This window comes from Tachysurus vachellii, chromosome 25 (genome assembly GCF_030014155.1).
Source record: "Tachysurus vachellii isolate PV-2020 chromosome 25, HZAU_Pvac_v1, whole genome shotgun sequence".
Lineage (NCBI taxonomy): Eukaryota > Metazoa > Chordata > Actinopteri > Siluriformes > Bagridae > Tachysurus > Tachysurus vachellii.
Window position 1 is genome coordinate 12,925,415 of NC_083484.1, and position 20,155 is coordinate 12,945,569.

Here is a 20,155-nt window from a genome sequence, read left to right on the forward strand (position 1 = left end):
GCACGTTCGCCTCACACCTCCAGGGTCGGGGTTCGATTCCCGCCTCCACCTTGTGTGTGTGGAGTTTGCATGTTCTCCCCGTGCCTCGGGGGTTTCCTCCGGGTACTCCGGTTTCCTCCCCCGGTCCAAAGACATGCATGGTAGGTTGATTGGCATCTCTGGAAAATTGTCCCTAGTGTGTGATTGCGTGAGTGAATGAGAGTGTGTGTGTGTGCCCTGCGATGGGTTGGCACTCTGTCCAGGGTGTATCCTGCCTTGATGCCCGATGACGCCTGAGATAGGCACAGGCTCCCCGTGACCTGAGGTAGTTCGGATAAGCGGTAGAAAATGAATGAATGAATGAATCTATAAAGTAGATAAATATTAGTCTCTCTGGATATACAGTAAGCTGCTTGTGAAATAGATTCTGATACAGCTTTTTGTGCATGTGTCAGTTCTCTCTCTGAGCGTTCGTAGCGGAAGATGTTCCTGATCCAACTTCACCTGAGCAAATTCCTAGCACTTATCAATAAGTTGTGTATGACACACTTAATTAAACTGTATAATAAATAACCCACACTGTGTGCAATTTTTAAAAACATATATTACAGTAAAATGACAAAATGTATTTACAAAAATATACAGCACTGCTTACAATCTATATCATACACATTTGCATGTACATGCACCGTATGCTAAGCTTATGGCAATATAATTCATGCAGAAAAGAATAAACAATTATCATAACCATAATAATACATTAATGCCAAAATATATTAAATAAATTAGCAATTATAATAATGCAGTGTCTGTTCATCAGTGTCAAATAAAATCCTCCCATAATGATTGCTTCAGTCATTACAGCATGTTGAAAGAGTATGACCCTCATGGCACAGATTAGCATAGAAAATCTGTTTACTCTTATTCCTGTACACATTTAGCTGCTCTCGTATATCTACAAATTGACTGTATTTATCAAAAGCTACATTTCCATTCTTTACCCTGTTAATGTCATTATCAGTGCAATCACATACTATTAAATGCAACTGAAGCCTTTCTTTCTTTTTGGTCTGGTGTCAAAAACATTTTACAGTCGTGCTTCATTGACTGACTCAGCGTTGGCTGGTTCTTTCCTAAAGAAAGAGAAAACAAATAGCATTTCATTATCTATGTCTTGTTTTGTATTGTTGGATCGTCACTAATTTATATAGTCAACATTTTAGCATTCCTGTCAAAATATATCATAAAAACCATTCTTAGTTAGCTACCAATTTCTGTAGCTAATATATGATCATTTTAGAATGTTTATTTACAAAAAAAAAGAAAGTCTAATCAATCTCACTAAAATGCCAAAATTAATATTAACTGAATGAACCATTTAATGGCAGTCAATTGTTTAAAATAGTATTTATAATAAAAATGCTAAAGTTCTTAGACCATATTATTAAAAATATAGAATATATATATATATATAGATATATGTATAAAAATATACACAACCCTGACATCCTGTGTAACAGTATGTCGCTTATGTGGACTGTTACATCAGTATATAATGTGTATGGACCCCTATAACGTATATAGACACCTACTCAAATTTGGTCAGAGGTGCTTTGTCACAAGTGACGTCCGGCCGCACTCCGTTTCCCGTCTTGTTTTGTGGCTGTAGTTTTGGAATGCTACCTCTCTGTTTCTCAAGCCCATTCATGGTTCTGGATAAACCAGCAAAAACACACATGGTAGGATCATTCACAGTAATCACTTTTTATGAGCGAATGAACATTTATAGAATGTGAATATCAGACAGAGTAGCATAAGCTGCAATTGACATTGAGACTCATTTATCAATCTTGGATTTAAAAAGTTGTGTGTAAATATTTTCGTTAGCCAAACCAAACTAAACTGTTTTCTTTGGACTCTAGTGCATATATTGAGAAATGCCAATCAGTTCTAGATTACCAAGCATGTTCCTGTGTTTACATTTAGTGATGCCCACAAAATGCCATAAAAGATCTCACAGTGATGAAAATGACAGAATGGGAATTTATAGCAAATTAAAATTTAAAATTTATTAATTTAGCTCTAATTGTATTAATTTAGCTCTCTTCAGCTTAATTTATGCCTTTGTTTTGGATTGCATTAATATGAATTAAGTCAGAAATATGAAACGGCTACGATTAAGAATTTTCATTAAAAAAAAAGTCTCGTACATTGAAGTAAAAAATTTTTTATCTTACAATAAATATAATGTATATAAAAATGCAGTAACTCTGGACTAATTATATATGATTTAAGACTCATCAGTCAAGGTTTTCATGAACAGCACAATTCTTCTTTGTCCCTGCATACAAATTACGAAAAAATGTATTTATGTCCAGTTTAATAAATGAGGTCTCTAATGCGTATTAATATTATATATAGAAGAAATATACTGTATCCATGAAAATAAAAAGTTACTTACACAGCAACGTTGTTAAACACACCCTCCTCCATACTTTTAGTTTCGGACATGTTGGGACCAAACAGTTTCCGGGCCAAGAAGTTGATCATGCCACAGTGATTTGTATAGCAACACAAAGCATCAACCCCAAACAGCATCAACAGGAAGATGACCAACACTATGGCCACTACACCACCTTTACCCAAGCTGTGTGAAGCTGTAAGAGAGTTGGTATAAACATAAGTATATGTATATAGAATAAATATATTAGCATCATTATCATCTAATGAATCCAAAAAACATATTGAAGCATTCAAACCCTACATTCACACCTGCAGTCACATGTCAAGACTATTTTCACTGAGAATAAAACACAAAAATGCTGCAGATGTGAATGCAGGGTAAGATTTAAGCGCTTATCAATGGGGACAGTATTTACCTTGTGGGATGGTGAAATAGACTTTTTCGGTTTTGGAGAAGCCATTAACGTTAACAGCAAAGATTTCAGCCTCGTAGTCACTGTCATACTCAAGATTCTGGAGGTGAATTCTAGTGGAGTTTGCATCTGTTTCCTTTTCTCTCCAGGGCTCACCTTCCTTCCTCTGTTGATATAAATATAAGGACTTCTGTTATTTTAAAATATTACATTTACAGCATTTTACATACACCTGAGCAATTTAGGGTTAAGGGCCTTGCTCAGTGGCCCTACAGTGGCAACTTCTTGGACCTGGGATTTGAACCAATGACCTTCTGATCAGTAGTCGAACACCTTAACCACTGAGCTACCACATCCCAATATATCAACAATATTCAATATATCTACAAAATCCTAAATGAATAAAATATATTTCTCACTGTTATAATGCTTTAACACTTGTGAATTCTTCCAAAAGTATTAAATATTACCTATAAAGCACTGATTTAAGTCTTTTGTCATTCAGTTACATACTAACCATTCGGTAGCGCACAACATAATATTTAATAGGAGAGCCGCCATTGCTGAGCTGCTTAAATGGAACTGAATAGGTGTTTTTCTCTATTTGGCCCTCGTCTGCCAACAGTTCAGGTACTTCTGGTTCCCCTACACAGACAAACAAAAGTAGAAAGTCAACAGAGTCAAAAAATCTAACATAAAACTAACATTATTTATTTTAGTTATTTGTTTTTAACTAACTAAAAAAAAATGATGGCAAACAATGCTAGCCTCGACTGAAACCTAAATATTCCACACGTCTGTCTATTTAATTTGGTAAAAAAAAAACATTATGCATAAACTGTGCATACACAAATACACAATGTTTTACCACTGACTCACCCTCTATAATAACAGCAGCAAAGCAATGGTGATGACATCATCAGACACAGGTCACGATGGCACGGTGCAAGTTAATCAGATGGAAAAGAAACACAAGAGAAATGAGCAATGCGAAATGGATTTGTAAAATTAATATAAAACATGACATGACTTTTTGGACTGAAATTCAGAAGTAAAAGATTGAAAGTTGAAAAGATTGGAAATTTCCTCTTATACAAACTAATACGGAATTTGTTCCAAGTTATTAAGTTACTCTGGATTCTAGAAATAGAAAAAGTATGGCTTCATATTTCTACAATAAAAACTTTAGTACATCTATAAGTTCCTGAGTTGTCACTCTCAAATGTTCTCTGTACAACTGCCCAATAGAGTGTTTTTGTTTCATGCTAAGCTAATAATCCTTAACTATAACATAGAACCTCTTGGACTATTCTAAGAGTACATTAATAATCCCAGGTTTAGCAGCTAAGCCAAAATGAGAAGAGAGTGTTGAGGGAGTGTTGTTGGTACTCACGTCTGGCCAGGGTGCGAATCTTCCCTTCATCAGAAAATCCTCCAAGAAAATGCTTGTTTTTAGCAGCAAAGCGGACAAAATATTCAGTGTACGGCTCCAGGGATGTGACCTCCAGTGGACCTTTTTAGAAACATTAGCAAAAATTCTAAACTTTTTTCAGACCTTAAATACACAAGTGTCTTTACATGAATTATTTAACTAATGAAATAATTGATTAATGGGATTATTATTTTGACAATGAAAAATATACTGAATTATTTTTATTTTTTATTTTTTACCAGAATATGGGATTGCAATCTCATTCCAATATTCCTGTGATTTGTTTTTCCACTGGATGATGTACTGAGTAATGGGAGAACCTCCGTCCAGGACAGGTTTCTGTAGCATGATGCGGAACGCAGAGGGTCCAGGAGAGAGTGTAAACGAGGTTGGTTCTCCTGGAGAGGCTAAAAGTAAAGAAGAAAAAGACTTTTATGAATAAAAAAAAAATAATGTGAAATTTAGGAAGTGAGAAAACAGAAAATCCTACACTTAGAGAATACAGAAACACTCAAAATAATTTCAAACTTTAAAATATTCCTTAAAATGATCACTTGTTTATGTAGAACCATGATGAATAGGCACCAGCCAACATATTCCAACAAATATTATTATACGTGAAAAGACAAAATTATTTTGCTAGCTCTTACTCATTAACATGAATTTCTGTGTGTTGCTTCCTGCCTCGTTGGTGGCTTTGCAGGAATAATCTCCACCATCAGAAATCACCACATTCTCAATCTGAAGCTGCGATTCCACGGCTCTCACTCGACCGGTAGACGACTTTGTTATAGACACATACACAGGAAAAAGAATGAAGAACAAGACATATTGTGAACTGTGCATAAAGCTACAATTCTGCAAATATATCAGTGATATATTGGACTTGATATTAGGAAGAGCTGAAATGAAATAAAAAAACTTATGTATTATGGCCAGTGGGGGTGCTGTTGCATTTGTTTCCATAAAAATACACCATTTGAAAAGAACATAATATCTTAGTCTAATTTGGATTTGAAAAATGAAAGATTTTATTGATGATGGGACGAGCTAGCTCTGTTATACTAGCCATAGCTGCATTAAAATAAATGCTCTTATAGAATTATAGTAAAGTACGATGACTTATGAGCTAATAATCGAAAGGTTATTACCATGCCACCTTTCCTGCTCTTGTTCAGCCACTGTATGGTTGGTTTGGGATGTCCACTGGCATTGCAGAAGACAGAAACTGAGTCCCCAGGCTTCACGACCATCTCACTCTTGCTCAGATGTACTGATGGAATTTCTATAGACAGCAACCAGTTAACAAAATGAATAGAAAAAAACAACATTTTTGCTTAAATTGGTGTTGAAGAGCTTTGCATTAAAGCCGAAGAATGAGGAGAACATGCAAACACCACAGAAGCACACAGACAGAGCAGTGGCAGAAATCATACATTAATTCCTGGATGTGTGATACAAAAATTCCTACTACTAACCCACCATGTGCCCCACTTTAAAGATGATTTATTCGACTAAGATAATTCTATAAAAGTGAACACAATTTAAGCTGGTTATTTGTTTATTCGTTAATTAGTTTGCAGAATCAGGTTTGGGCTTCTTAATAACAGTAAATTGAAATTGAAACTTTTTTGAGGATGTGTAAGATAATCGCTGTCCACATATTTTGCCTATATAGTGTATCTGTATAGTGCATGTGAATATTGCAGTAAACATCAGCCCTTACTTCATATGACTGAAAATCTTACATACATTTACACAAAAAATCAATGACAAATTGTAAAGAAATGCTCAGATAGCAATATGTTCATGTCACATCTTCTCACCTGAAACATCTAGGGTGAATATTGCATTGTCTTTTCCAATTTTATTGGCTCCGGTACAAACGTATTTCCCAGAGTCCTCTCTGGCCACACCTGGAATGGTGAGTTTACTCTTGTCTGAGTTGTATATGTAGCGAGAGGAATCTGATGTGTCAGGCCTAAGAGGAAAAGAGATGGATAATAATAATATAACAACACTGTTGCATTTTAGCTCTATTTGATGGACAGAGATAAAAAAAAAATAAGATAAGATTTCCGTTCTGCCCGCCAAATGGAACGCTAGTATACTGGTTAAAAGGATTAATGTACTTACATCTCCCAGGTAATAACTGGATGAGGTGTTCCTGTAACCAAGCAAGTTAAACTGACACTTCTATTTGGTCCAGCCACAACCTTCGCATTCTCACCACGAACGATGACAGTTGGTGGAACTAAAGGAACCAAGAAGAGACATTCTACATTAATAATCTTTCAATTTCCTAAGATAAATCAGCATTTAACTCATTGAATTCTTAACTGTACACTTTCTTATTCCCTACCATTTACAACAACAGAGATGTTCAGAGTCTGGGATTTGGGCCGCCTTTTGATTTTTCCCTCGCAGACATAGGTGCCATGATTTTCTCTCTGAATGTTCGTAATCTGCAATGTCCCGTCTCGTAGAACGTTGAGATTATTCGTTTCTGTGGAACAGATACATGTAGCAATTAGAAATGAACACTGATCTGGTTCTTATAACAACAGTATAACATCATAACACTAGCAATTGAAATAGGGTTAATTCAAGAAGCTTATCTCAACTTATCTCTTTATCTTACAGAAACAAACTTGGACAAATTTGCAGGTCCCTGGTTAGCAAAAGCTTCATGAACATGTCATGGGTTTTAAAATACAAAAAAAAAAAAAAAATCAGTGTTGTTGTTTATTAAATTCAGAAATATTAACAGTTCAGATCTGTTTTGTTGAACATGTTCAAAATAATTATTTATTACCCTTAAAGTAAATTCATATAAAACGTATTATACAGTAAATGTTTTCTTAAACAAAAAAACAGCTTGTATGTAAATATTTCAGAATATATGCCTAGGTTATTTTAATTGGAGAACAAAAAGGGTGATAAAATGACTAGAATCCTAACTATTATTTATAATAATAATATAATATCTAAGATGAAGATACATTTTACAACACATTCATAATATAATTTAAGACAATGCAACAACACATCAAAAGCCTTTACTGAAGATCCTACCGTTATTTATCACAAGGATATTGTTCCAATACCAGTTGATCTCCACTTCAGGCTTCCCAGTGACCAGGCATGGAACATGCGCTGTATGGTTGACCAAAAACTCATGGTATGTCTTAGTTAAACCAAAGTTTGGTGTCTCTAACAAGAAGAGAGGACAAAAAGTACAGAATTCATGTAAATACATACATGTCATTTCATGTGTTTCATTTCAGGTCCTATTTTGTTATGAAGGCCCTGGGACGTTCTCAGACATTGCGACTGAACATGATTTGTACATTGTTATATCATTGTATATATGTACATGTATATATTGGTAAGTTTTAAAATGATAAGATGGTTTACCATAGACATATATGCTGATGATTTGCTCGTGTTCGTCACCTTCAAAATCGCCAAGGCACGTGTAGTTTCCGCTATCTGATAACTTGACATTCTTTAAAGTCAATTTACTTTTTTCTTCTTCATCTTCTATGTTGTCCTCCAGATCTTCACCATCCTTCAGCCATTTGAATGTTGTAGCTTTATTAGCTGTAGATGAAATGGATTTTATATATATATATATATATATATATATATATATATATATATATATATATATATATATATATATAGAGAGAGAGAGAGAGAGAGAGAGAGAGAGAGAGAGAGAGAGAGAGAGAGAGAGAATATTAACACACTAACATTAGTTAATATAATATTAGAATTAATAGAAGTAATATAACTACTTAACATAATAATTACATGTAAAACCAGTAATTCATATGGTGTAGAAATTGGATTCAGAGCAGCTGTTACAGAAAATTAATCAGCACCTTCTGACCAATCAGAATTGAGAATTCAACAGCATTGTGGAATACTTATCTGTCTAGATATACCACTGAGATTTCAAATATATTCAACAGATCTTTACGCAGTATAGCTGATGGTTTCATATTGTTCATTTTCTCCAAAGATCATTTTACTGATTTAGAATTTTTCTTGATGCATTTCTTTCCCTAAAGCTTTTCTTTCTTTTCACAGTAAATATTTGCTGACACTCTGCACATGACACTAAACAAACCTTCTGTAAAAACTGTAAAGAACCAGCATATAAACTGACTATAAACAACGCATCAACAGTTTATGGTAGTTAGTGTTCTATTATCTGCACTCTATATTACAATATACTATAATATAGACAATGAACAAGGGGGGGCACGGTGGCTTAGTGGTTAGCACGTTCGCCTCACACCTCCAGGATCGGGGTTCGATTCCCGCCTCCACCTTGTGTGTGTGGAGTTTGCATGTTCTCCCCGTGCCTCGGGGGTTTCCTCCGGGTACTCCGGTTTCCTCCCCCGGTCCAAAGACATGCATGGTAGGTTGATTGGCATCTCTGGAAAAATTGTCCCTAGTGTGTGATTGCGTGAGTGAATGTGTGTGTGCCCTGTGATGGGTTGGCACTCCGTCCAGGGTGTATCCTGCCTTGATGCCCGATGACGCCTGAGATAGGCACAGGCTCCCCGTGACCCGAGGTAGTTCGGATAAGCGGTAGAAAATGAATGAATGAATAATGCATCACCAACAGACTATTAACTTCTCCCTTTTGAGACCACTTATTTAGATGGATAGTCATGTTTACAATTTTGATGTTTAGGAGATGAGCTAAAGTCTAGGAATTGGTCCCCAAAATGTGCCAATTTCACATATTTTTGATTAATACACTGACACGTTCATGACAGCTTGACAATCCAATGACAGGCTACTCAATTGTTTATCTCATACACTAACCTCTGCAAAATAACAACACTGTGCTTCCCACCACAACGTCATTGCTCTGGGTGAGGAGTTCCACTTTGGGCTCTTCTGTTGTAGCATCTAAAATAGTAAAATAAACATTTATTAGTAACTACTCCGGGGATCATGATGTGCTTTTGAGTACGGTTTAATATAGATGTTAAAAAACAAAACAAAACAAAAAAAACACACATCACATGACAAGAAAGAAAGAAAGAAAGAAAGAAAGAAAGAAAGAAAGAAAGAAAGAAAGAAAGAAAGTGCATTTGAGATAGGGTATAGTAAGGCTAAAATTAGCTCTAAGATATTATGACTGGAGACTGGGAAAGAAGTCAATGGCTATTTGTAGTAGAGGAGTTCCTTTCTGGGCCACAATTTCTTCCTGTATAGTGAAAGTCATAAGCCCAGGATATTAATTATTTAATTATATGTCTACGTATGTCTGTTTTTTTTATTATAAGAATACAATATTGTGATTATTAGTTATGAGCCAAACTATATTCTTGTATTATTATTATTATTATTATTATTATTATTATTATTATTATTATTATAACATATATCATATTATTATTACCCAGACATAATAATAATAATAATAATAATAATAATAATAATAATAATAATAATAATAATGTTTCATTGATAGTGTTTACAATCTTTGAGAAAATTATACCGTTAAATATGTTATTGTTCAGTTATAATCTTCTTATCAATATTTTAAACAAGTAATTTAACCGTGAAATGTAAAGTTTTTACCTGTCAGTGTGGACAGAATGCAGATAAAGCCAAAGATTGTGAGTGTGACCGCGGACATGTCCATGGTTCTCTACAGCTGGTGAACCCGATGCGTAAAAGATGCTCCAAAATCCAAAAACCTCTTCCATGTCCTACTCTTTTTATACTCTGTGACGAGGCTGAAGACGGAGACACACCGGAAAATCGCTATCTCTAAAAATCTTCGCCGACGTTTCCACGTCCTGATGCTTTGCTGAAATTCTCCGCTGACGCGGAGGATGACAAAAAAAAAAAAAAACGTGCCCTACCCTGACAGGCGCCGGAGCTGCTGCGCCTCTCCATGAGTGCGCCGGATGGCACGAGGACAGCGTTCTCCTGAGACCTCATGATGAAGGAATGTATTGCATCATGGTGCATTTTATTTATTTATTTATTTATTTAAAGACATGAAAACGCAGAACATAAAACATTTTCTCAGCAAAATAAGTGCAATTTTCTTTTTTTTTTTTAGAGTAGTTTGTATTGAGATCATTAGAGCATAAGATTACTGTATGTGGCCTGATTTAGATGCTCTGACTCATTAACACCTTGAAATGTTCATATTCTGTTGGCAGATTATGCATTTTGCTTCTTTCTAGATATTCAAATGTGAATTATCTGACATCTTTAATATCCAAACATTACAAATTATACAGTATATTATTTAAATATTACAATATAATGGGGGGGGGGCACGGTGGCTTAGTGGTTCGCACGTTCGCCTCACACCTCCAGGGTTGGGGGTTCGATTCCCACCTCCGCCTCGTGTGTGTAGATTTGCATGTTCTCCCCGTGCCCCGGGGGTTTCCTCCGGGTACTGCGGTTTCCTCCCCCGGTCCAAACACATGCATGGTAGGTTGATTGGCATCTCTGGAAAATTGTCCGTAGTGTGTGATTGCGTGAGTGAATGAGAGTGTGTGTGTGTGCCCTGTGATGGGTTGGCACTCCGTCCAGGGTGTATCCTGCCTTGATGCCTGATGACGCCTGATAGGCACAGGCTCCCCGTGACCCGAGAATAGTTCGGATAAGCGGTAGAAAATGAATGAATGAATGAATGAATATAATAGCATATTTGTTACTAGAATTTAATAATCATATCTTTGGTTTATTGTAATTCTAAAAAGGGAAATATTAGGAAACACCTGATTAGACACCTGTTTGCTGTGAAGATCGCTACACTTAAAAGTTTGTGGACTCCTGACCGTAACAGCCATATGAGGTTCTTCCTCCAACTGTTGCCAGGTAATTGGAAGTGCACAACTGTATAGAATGTCATTGTATGAAGAGGCATTATAAGTTACGTACTCTGGAGCTCAGAGGCCCCAACCTGTTCTAACAAGACAGTGAACCTGGGAACAAAGTAATCTGCATGAAATATGGTTTGCATGAGAGTGAGAACATGAGAGTTCTTGAGAAGAACCCACTGAACACCTTTTGGATGAACCGATACATTGATTGCACCCCAGGCCTCCTCACCTCCTCAGCCTCAATGCCTGATCTCACTAAAGTTCTTGTGGCCGAATGATAACAAATCCCCACAACCACAAACTCCAGAATGGAGTGGAAAGTCCCATGAGAAGATTATTATTATAACTTATTATAACAGCAAAAGGCAACTAAATCTGGCATGTTCAAAAGCATATAGTACATCTGTGTGATGGTCAGGGGTTCATATACTTTTAAATGTTATGTAACAGCTGAGGGTTTGATCCCGATGCTGCATTACTGTCTGTGTGGAGTTTTGCACGTTCACCCCATGTCTGTGTCTGTGTTTCCTCTGGCTTCTCCGATTTCCTCACCTCCCAAAAAAAGCATACTAAGTGGTGGGCTGGCTATGCTAAACTGCCCCAGACATGGTCATGTTGCACATTTCTGTGTAAATGAATGCACGAAAAGGATAGCAGGATACTAGCAGGAAAGGAAGTCTTAAAAAGCCCAAAAAAGGATGCCAGGGACATGTCACATTTTACTACATTAATGATTCTTTATCTTGTTATGCCTTAATTCTGTTCCCCAAATGATTTACAGTACCTTCATTTTGTTTGTACTGTAACATAATAGGATGTGTATAATGGAACGTGACTCCACAAAGGTCATTTTGAAACTGCGTGTACAGGCTTACTTATTGTAGAAATGAATATTCTCTTGTGTACACATGCACATGCATATGTAGTCACGTACTGTAGTAAATGGCAGGATAGGATTTTAGTAAACAATCCATGGGTTATTTTTATGATTTCCAATTGTTTCATCAAACTTCTCTGGCTGAGAACAAAACCTGATGAGTTGCGTGTCAAACACAATATGCTATTGTGGTGTGCTCATCCTCATGGGAGCCAAGTAAGCATTTGCGTACAGAATTGGAACACTTTCATAATGTACGCCGTTTCAAAGGATTCTAAAAGGCTACTGTACATTTAGCTTTAAAATTGCAACTTGGATTATTTAGTTGATATTGTTTTTGTCTTATGTTAACAGTATCTATAGTCCTTTTAGATTTCAGTCCATATACAAATAATATTTGATATATATTTGTGATTTCACTAAAACAACATATTAATACTGTATTAGATCACTAAACTAATACGGGGGGGGCACGGTGGCTTAGTGGTTAGCACATTCGCCTCACACCTCCAGGGTTGGGGGTTCGATTCTCGCCTCCGCCTTGTGTGTGTGGAGTTTGCATGTTCTCCCCTTGCCTCGGGGGTTTCCTCCAGGTACTCCGGTTTCCTCCCCCAGTCCAAAGACATGCATGGTAGGTTGATTGGCATCTCTGGAAAATTGTCCGTAGTGTGTGAATGCGTGAGTGAATGAGAGTGTGTGTGTGTGCCCTGCGATGGGTTGGCACTCCGTCCAGGGTGTATCCTGCCTTGATGCCCGATGACACCTGAGGCTAGTTCGGATAAGCGGTAGAAAATGAATGAATAAATGAATGAAACTAATACAGATCTTGAATGGCTTTTAAAAAACTTTACAAAAGCATAATTTCATCTTTACACAGAAAATGTAAGTATGAATATACACTCAGTGGCCACTTTAATAGGAACACCATTAAAGGAACACCTCATGAATCTATTCAGCCAATCCTGTTTCAGCAGTGCAATGCATAAAATTTCACAGATACAGGATAAGAGCTTCGGTTTATGTTCATCATAATGAGAAATAAACGTGGTGTCAGTGTCTTTAACCAAATGTGAACGACTGAAGATTGCATCCCAATGTGTAGTTTCATTGAGACTATGCCAAGTGATTGCAGCCAATCAGCCAACGATTCCATTTCTAAGTCAAAAGCAATCAAATGAAAAAACCCAAGCGAGCATCCCCCTGCAACCCAAAAAGTTCGACCACACAAAAGCGCAAGCAAGCAAGCCCTCTCCCCAGGAAATCTCCTCAATATATATCCTGACACCTCTAGGTGCCTTCTATACATTCAGGTAATTCCTCCTTTCTAAATTCCCCTTACTTTGCAGAATCACTACGTGACTTCCCCTTATTTCACAGAAAAACAAGTCAGCCCTTTTAATTTTCTGTTGTTTTCCCTAACTTATTTCTGCATTGTTATTAAAAAACATGCTTCGTTGTTAAAAATGTGCTCCAGAGATCTTCTTGTCACTCCTTATTCTTGAGTTATTTGCCACTCAATCTTCCATAACACAGATGTCTTGTGTATTAAACCTCTTTTACAGCTACAATGAATAAGTTTCCTCATTTCATTTCTTGCTATTCTATACTGTATATGATTTCTACTGATTATATAATTGATTGATTATATGTTATCTTTATGAATTTGAATTATGAATTGAATTATGATGTTTTTGCTAAGCCCTTGCTGTTATAATGTTGCTTTGTATATAAGTGGAGTTCTATGTTGACTCCTTAACCTTACTAAACCTTTGAACTGAACATTGTTATGTAATCTCAGTCTGTCACTTTCCAGGCTGGGCTTGCACATGCATATTTTAAGCCTTAGTTTCTCTATTTCTACTAAAGATATGGTTCCCTTTTCCCTTAGACCCTCAATCTCAGAATCCGCAGGTCCGCCCAGCTGGTCGCCTGATTCAGCTGTCTCGCCCTACTCCCTACATGAGACCTTTTTCAGCTGAACTTTTGACTTTCCCTTCCTCACACATTGTTGATCAGAGAGCTCAGACTGACTAGGCCTGATAGTACTGAGTCTGGTTACTTTTACTAAGTTTATGATTACAATAAACTTCTTTTCTTGTTTACACTTTGACTCACGGTGGCTTAGTGGTTAGCACGTTCGCCTCACACCTCCAGGGTCGGGGTTCGATTCCCACCTCCACCTTGTGTGTGTGGAGTTTGCATGTTCTCCCCGTGCCTCGGGGGTTTCCTCCGGGTACTCCGGTTTCCTCCCCCGGTCCAAAGACATGCATGGTAGGTTGATTTTCATCTCTGGAAAATTGTCTGTAGTGTGTGATTGCGTGAGTGAATGAGAGTGTGTGTGTGTGTGTGTGTGCCCTGCGATGGGTTGGCACTCCATCCAGGGTGTATCCTGCCTTGATGCCCGATGACACCTGAGATAGGCACAGGCTCCCCGTGACCCGAGGTAGTTCGGATAAGCAGTAGAAAATGAATGAATGAATGAACTAGGAACGTCAGCCACATTCTGTAGATAAAGGTTTTAAATGTTCACATTTATAGTTATTTCCACCACTATTATGAAACTAAACTGCAGTAAAAATATAGAATAGTTTACACAGGTGATTACATAAGTGGGTCAGTTCACTTTTATTTGTATAGAACTTTTAACAGTCACAAAACACCGTTAAAGAAAGCTGGGTTAAGGTTTAGATCTATAATTTGCAAGACAGAGGTGAGAGCGGCAAGCAAAATTCTCCAAAATGTGGATGAAGCAGGGAGAAAAAACTTAAAAGGGAATCCATCCTCTTTTGGGTGATGCCGTATAGTGAGTTGAGAAATCATTACTCTTTTACAAATAAACACTGTAAAGTCAGTACACACTCTAACAGTACTGAGTGTGTTGCAGATACCAGACATGGGATAAGCACTGCACAGTCCTTGATTATGGATGCAGATCTTGGGTACAAACAATACAAACATCACATAGTGACTGAATGACTATCAGTGGATGAATGAATTCTTACACAATACATTTTGGCAAGTGTATGGATTCTGACAACTTGCCAAACTCAGATTGCTGTGAAAGTGTGGTTAAAACAATACTGGCAAGGTTTCTACTGTACATTAATTAAAGAACTCTGTTCAATTGTTTTTAAGCATTTAAGGAAAGTTGTTAGAATACAAGTCCAAATAAGCAGAATGTTGTGTGTCGTATCAGAGCACGTCCGCCAAATTTACAGTATTTACTGTAGCATAAAGGCAAAGCGCTATAGAATTTGAGTCCAATTTACTGTAAGTCGTTCAAGATTCCAGTAAACACATCGTCTTGTGCAGTCGGACGTGTCTTCTTCAGAAGCTCAGTTTAAGGAAATCGCTATCTAATTTTGCCTAAATTATGTCTACATTGCACACTGTTCATTCCCTAGGAGATAGATTTTTTTATGCAACTTATTTGTAATACAATTTTCTAGCACTACTGGGAACTCATCTGTCCAGTTAATTGTTACTTTCACAACCCTAGAGATTCAATTGTATTAGATCTACAACATCTACAACAGCATTACATATGTTGTGTTAAACTTTTTTGCTTTTTTTTTATACACACATTAATAGCATTTTCTGGTTGCTGGATGTTAGATGAAAAAAATACTTTATTTAAAATCTTTTTAATCAATTTTGCTTGGAAAACAGAAGCAAGGCAAGCATTCACTGTAGCTTATCTGTTTCCGTTGCAAAACAATCTCATCTTGAGACAACTGTTCACACTTTCCAGGCAACACATTAGTCCTTTAATCAGAACTGCCACCCAGTTGGTGCCCTGTGTAATTTTGGCCTTGTCCAAAGTGCCGCCACACCACTGACATTTCCCAACACTTCCATCCCGATAGCATATCAATCACATGTGGTCCGCCTGGTCACCAGGGATGCAGTCCACCCACTGAGGGCTTCGTATCACAGCTCTTATCAGTTCACTCATTTTCTCTCATTATGGGAAGCATGCACTTTTAAAGCCAGGCAATGGGAGAAACGTCCAAAGGGGTTATTTGTTTTTATTTTTGTTTTGTTACTCTGCTAGACTATCAGAAGCATATATTTGTAATAAGGATATAACTAAATATGAATATATATATATATAATTAATTATAACATGCACATATAATGTGTTTGAAACAGATACAAAAATGTATACAAATAGACGGACATTATTCAGATTGGAGGGTTTTTTTTAGCCCATTTTCAGTTTAATTTTGAAACCTTTTTTATAGCAATTTTTAAATTTTTTTTTTATAAACTTTTTTTTATTTTAATTATAGCACTGATTGGACTTGAGTGTGTTGTCACACATGTAAAAGTAAAATACTATTTTTAAGAGGAAAGATGGTTAAGTAGTTTCTCAAGTGGTGTCATTGGAAAATTTTATTTCATGTGCAAAATGTTTATTTTATACAAAATTTTTACACTTGCTCTTAATGGGTGCCAAAATTTCTGGAGTTGATTGTATTAGGTTGTTGAGATATATATTATTTCCCCCCTTTTTTTTTAACTTAACAGATTTTATAGACGCTTCCTTTCTTCCTTTCTTCACTCCTTTCTTTCTTGCTTTCTTGCTTTCTTTCTTTCTTTCTTTCTTTCTTTCTTTCTTTCTTTCTACCTGATATATACTGTATATTGTAATTGTAGCAGCTTGAACACTATAACATTACAAAAGACACACTGCTGCTCTGTGTTACTTTCGTATAAAGTCTTATTTTAAGACATTTCAGGATAACACACTTTATGTTTCAGGATGCCTCTTGACGCCAGCTCCCTAAAAGTATTGTCCTGCAGCGGTTCCCGGTTTTGTCTTCTTTCTATTTCAGTAAACAAACAAGACTCCTTCAGACAATAGAGTAAAATTTTGGAGCCTGGAATGGTGTCCATGTTTCTAATGAACGCACAGATAAACAGACAATACATGCTCTTAGATGCACACACAGTCCTTGAGACAGACCCACCAGGAAGAGAAGACAGACAGATAAGCGCCAAAAGCCATAAATTATCCCTTACTGTCTTGTGTGCTGTGTGTGTCACGTACAGCAGAAAAATGATCCACCGCATACTGTACAGCCACCACAAAAGTCCAGAAGAAGTCTTTCTTCCTGTTCGAGCAGTTTTTTGAGACTGTAAACGTGACATTTCATGCAAATGCTATATACTCTATTTGTCTTGTATCTGATTCATAAGCTCTGTAAATGTTACGAGCAAGTTCCTTTATATATTATGTAGTTAAACTGTAAAATTACGTGGCATTAAGTAATAGTTAATTCCTCACATTACAAATAGTGTAATATATCCAATGCTCATTATTAACTGTGCATCAAGTCAAGACAAGTCAAGACAAGTCAAGTCAAGTCAAGTCAAGAAGCTTTTATTGTCATTTCAGCCATATATATCTGTTACAGTACACAGTGAAATGAGACAACGCAGGACACAAGACAGAAAAGAAAGTGCAGGACAAAAGACAAAAAAGGCAGTGCAGGACAAAAGACAAAAAAGAAAGTGCAGAACAAAAGACAAAAAAGAAAATGCAGGACAAAAGACAAAAAAGGCAGTGCAGGACAAAAGACAAAAAAGAAAGTGCAGAACAAAAGACAAAAAAAGAAAATGCAGGACAAAAGACAAAAAAGGCAGTGCAGGACAAAAGACAAAAAAGAAAGTGCAGAACAAAAGACAAAAAAGAAAATGCAGGACACAAGACAGAAAAGGCAGTGCAGGACAAAAGACAAAAAAGAAAGTGCAGAACAAAAGACAAAAAAGAAAGTGCAGAACAAAAGACAAAAAAGAAAGTGCAGAACAAAAGACAAAAAAAGAAAGTGCAGGACAAAAGACAAAAAAGAAAGTGCAGGACAAAAGACAGTGCAAACAAAAAATAGACTTTACACAAAAGACAATATACAAAAACGGCCAAAAAAATCAGGTCTTAACAGAAACCCTGGACTTTCCCCTGGTTATATTTATTAATGAACGTATAGTGATAACACATTTATCTTATATAATATATATAACACATTATATAAGTTATACATAATAACTTCAAAATCACTTTAAAAGCTAGACATTTGTTGGTTTGTTTGTTTGGGGTTCTTGGTGGTATTTTCTTAGTTTTTAATTCATGTAAGAAATGATAATTGCAAATACAGTGTCAATTTTTTTTACATTTAATATATAAATAAGGCATGTACACATAAGGCACATACACATAAGGCACATACACATCCATTTAAAATGTACATTCAGTATGATTTTTTATCTGGATTTTTCATTTCTGATGTACAAAAAATGGCTTACAGTTTTATAATCATTACATCAAATTTTGAAAGATACACTATATAGACTTTTTTTAGATAAAGAAAACCTATAGGCAAAAAAAAAAAAAACATGTACTAACACAGTAAAAAAGAAAAGGATAAAAAAGTGTGATGAGGGTAGCATGGCTGACTTTGTAGATGATTTAAAAGATTTCCAGAATTGTTTGTGAAGATACAAAACAATAATAAACCATTTCAAAATTACAACCTATTACAAAAAAGAAATAAATCGGTTAGCAGTTTTATTATTCTTATTTGTTTTTGTTTTATTTTTTGAATTCATAAACTCTGATAAAGCCTTGAAGATAAGTTTCAGACTTAAGTATTCAGATTTAAATACGACTTATTTATATACGTGTTTAAGTGACGTGAGATGTTGTTTGGGAATCTAATCCATTTTACTGTGAAGAATTTTACTATTTAAATATTTACATCATTCATAACAACTCATTGTACCCTTAATTAAAAAAAAAAAAAGACCAGGATATAAGAGAGTATCCTTCTGGCTCCCAAAATGCCTGCACATAAACCAGGCAAAGCCTTTCAGACCACTAAATGTTTTTTTTTTTAGCATCAGTGAGTAGCCTAAACAAAAAAGGGGCAGTTGACATTAAGTACAAAGACGAATATCTGATCATCAAGGTGAAGAAAAACCTCTGCACAATTGAAGGAAGAGCGTTAATGTTTACGTACGTTTTAATAGGACTAATTAATACAGACGGTTGCAGCTTTTAGACATAATAGTGTGTGTGTGTGTGTGTGTGTGTGTGTGTGTGTGTATGACCAGACTGTAAACTTGACTGTTTTTGAATTAGTTTGATAAACACCCCAAAATACTAAATTGCATGATATGAGGTTAGGTAAGTTTAATATTTGATGCGAATTTAAAGTGTTGAAGTGGGAAAATATAAGTGGGACCGGTCCACAAAATGCTTTTTGGAGAAATGGCTAAGCTGTTTTGGTTATTACCAAAAGAGCTTAGTCAGTTGTGTTTATGTATGTGCTCTATTGTGGTGAATAAAATGTGGTGTATTAATTACATTAATTAATGTAATTAATGTATATTTGTGCAGTTATCCAGTCAGGTTAATATATAGCCACAACATGGTACATAAATGAATGAAGACATTTCGGTTAATATTCAATTCAAACATCTCGGTGATTTTGACCATGAAATGGCTGTTGGTTCCAAACAGCCTGGTCATCATTCTCAAACAGAATAGTGTAAAAAGCAAAAAACTTTCAGTGAGCAGCAGTTCCTCATGTTGATCAACTTTTTTTTTCTGGGAAAATTAATCAGACTTGTTCGAGCTGACAGAAAGTCTACACGGTTACTCAAGCACTCTTTACAACAGTGGTGAGCAGAAAAGCATCTCAAAATGTCAAACCGTGAGATTAGATGAGCTATAACACCAGAAAACCTACTCATGTCAGCAAAGATGGGGAATCTAATAATGGAGGAACCTGTCTCAGAGATTCACTGAAACTGTACAGTTGAAGACTGGGAACAAGACCAGATGATGTTTTTTTTACATCCATCAGATGCCCAGTTTTGATGAAATTGCGCTTGTTTTTATGGCCCCTATCTGGTGTTATAACTGCATGAATGAGCAGGTGTTACTATTAAAGTGATATTTATATTAAAATTATATTCATTTATATTATATTGGTGCATTGTTGATCGGTCCAAAAGTGCAGCAAATCAAAGGTTCCAATAAATGGGTTCATTGTAAAAAGGTTCATTCGATAATTTAACATTTAGACATTAGAAAAGAATAAAGAGAAAGAATGTG

General features: G+C 36.0%; 1 protein-coding gene across 1 annotated transcript; it reads right to left on the reverse strand.

The window, feature by feature from the left end:
- Window positions 1-563: 563 nt before the first annotated feature.
- ncam3 (neural cell adhesion molecule 3) lies at window positions 564-10,042 on the reverse strand. The gene is made up of 17 exons (XM_060861949.1): window positions 9,895-10,042; window positions 9,130-9,216; window positions 7,705-7,890; window positions 7,363-7,500; window positions 6,650-6,793; window positions 6,424-6,541; window positions 6,114-6,268; window positions 5,439-5,572; window positions 4,938-5,070; window positions 4,527-4,694; window positions 4,249-4,368; window positions 3,735-3,737; window positions 3,373-3,500; window positions 2,859-3,021; window positions 2,441-2,636; window positions 1,572-1,691; window positions 564-1,112 (listed from the first exon to the last, which is right to left on the reverse strand). The coding sequence occupies exons 1-17, from the start codon at window positions 9,956-9,958 to the stop codon at window positions 1,067-1,069; spliced, it is 2,103 nt and encodes a 700-aa protein (XP_060717932.1). The 5' UTR covers window positions 9,959-10,042; the 3' UTR covers window positions 564-1,066.
- Between the last annotated feature and the right edge of the window lie 10,113 nt (window positions 10,043-20,155).

Bases quoted from the DNA above. Each gene is read 5' to 3' on its own strand.
- ncam3 (XM_060861949.1), bottom strand. From the start codon at position 9,958: ATGGACATGTCCGCGGTCACACTCACAATCTTTGGCTTTATCTGCATT. The intron at 4,369-4,526 runs GTAAAAAATAAA...GTTTCTAAAAAG, and splicing joins GATTGCAATCCCATATTCTG to GTCCACTGGAGGTCACATCC. The intron at 3,022-3,372 runs GTTAGTATGTAA...TTATATCAACAG, and splicing joins ATGTTGTGCGCTACCGAATG to AGGAAGGAAGGTGAGCCCTG.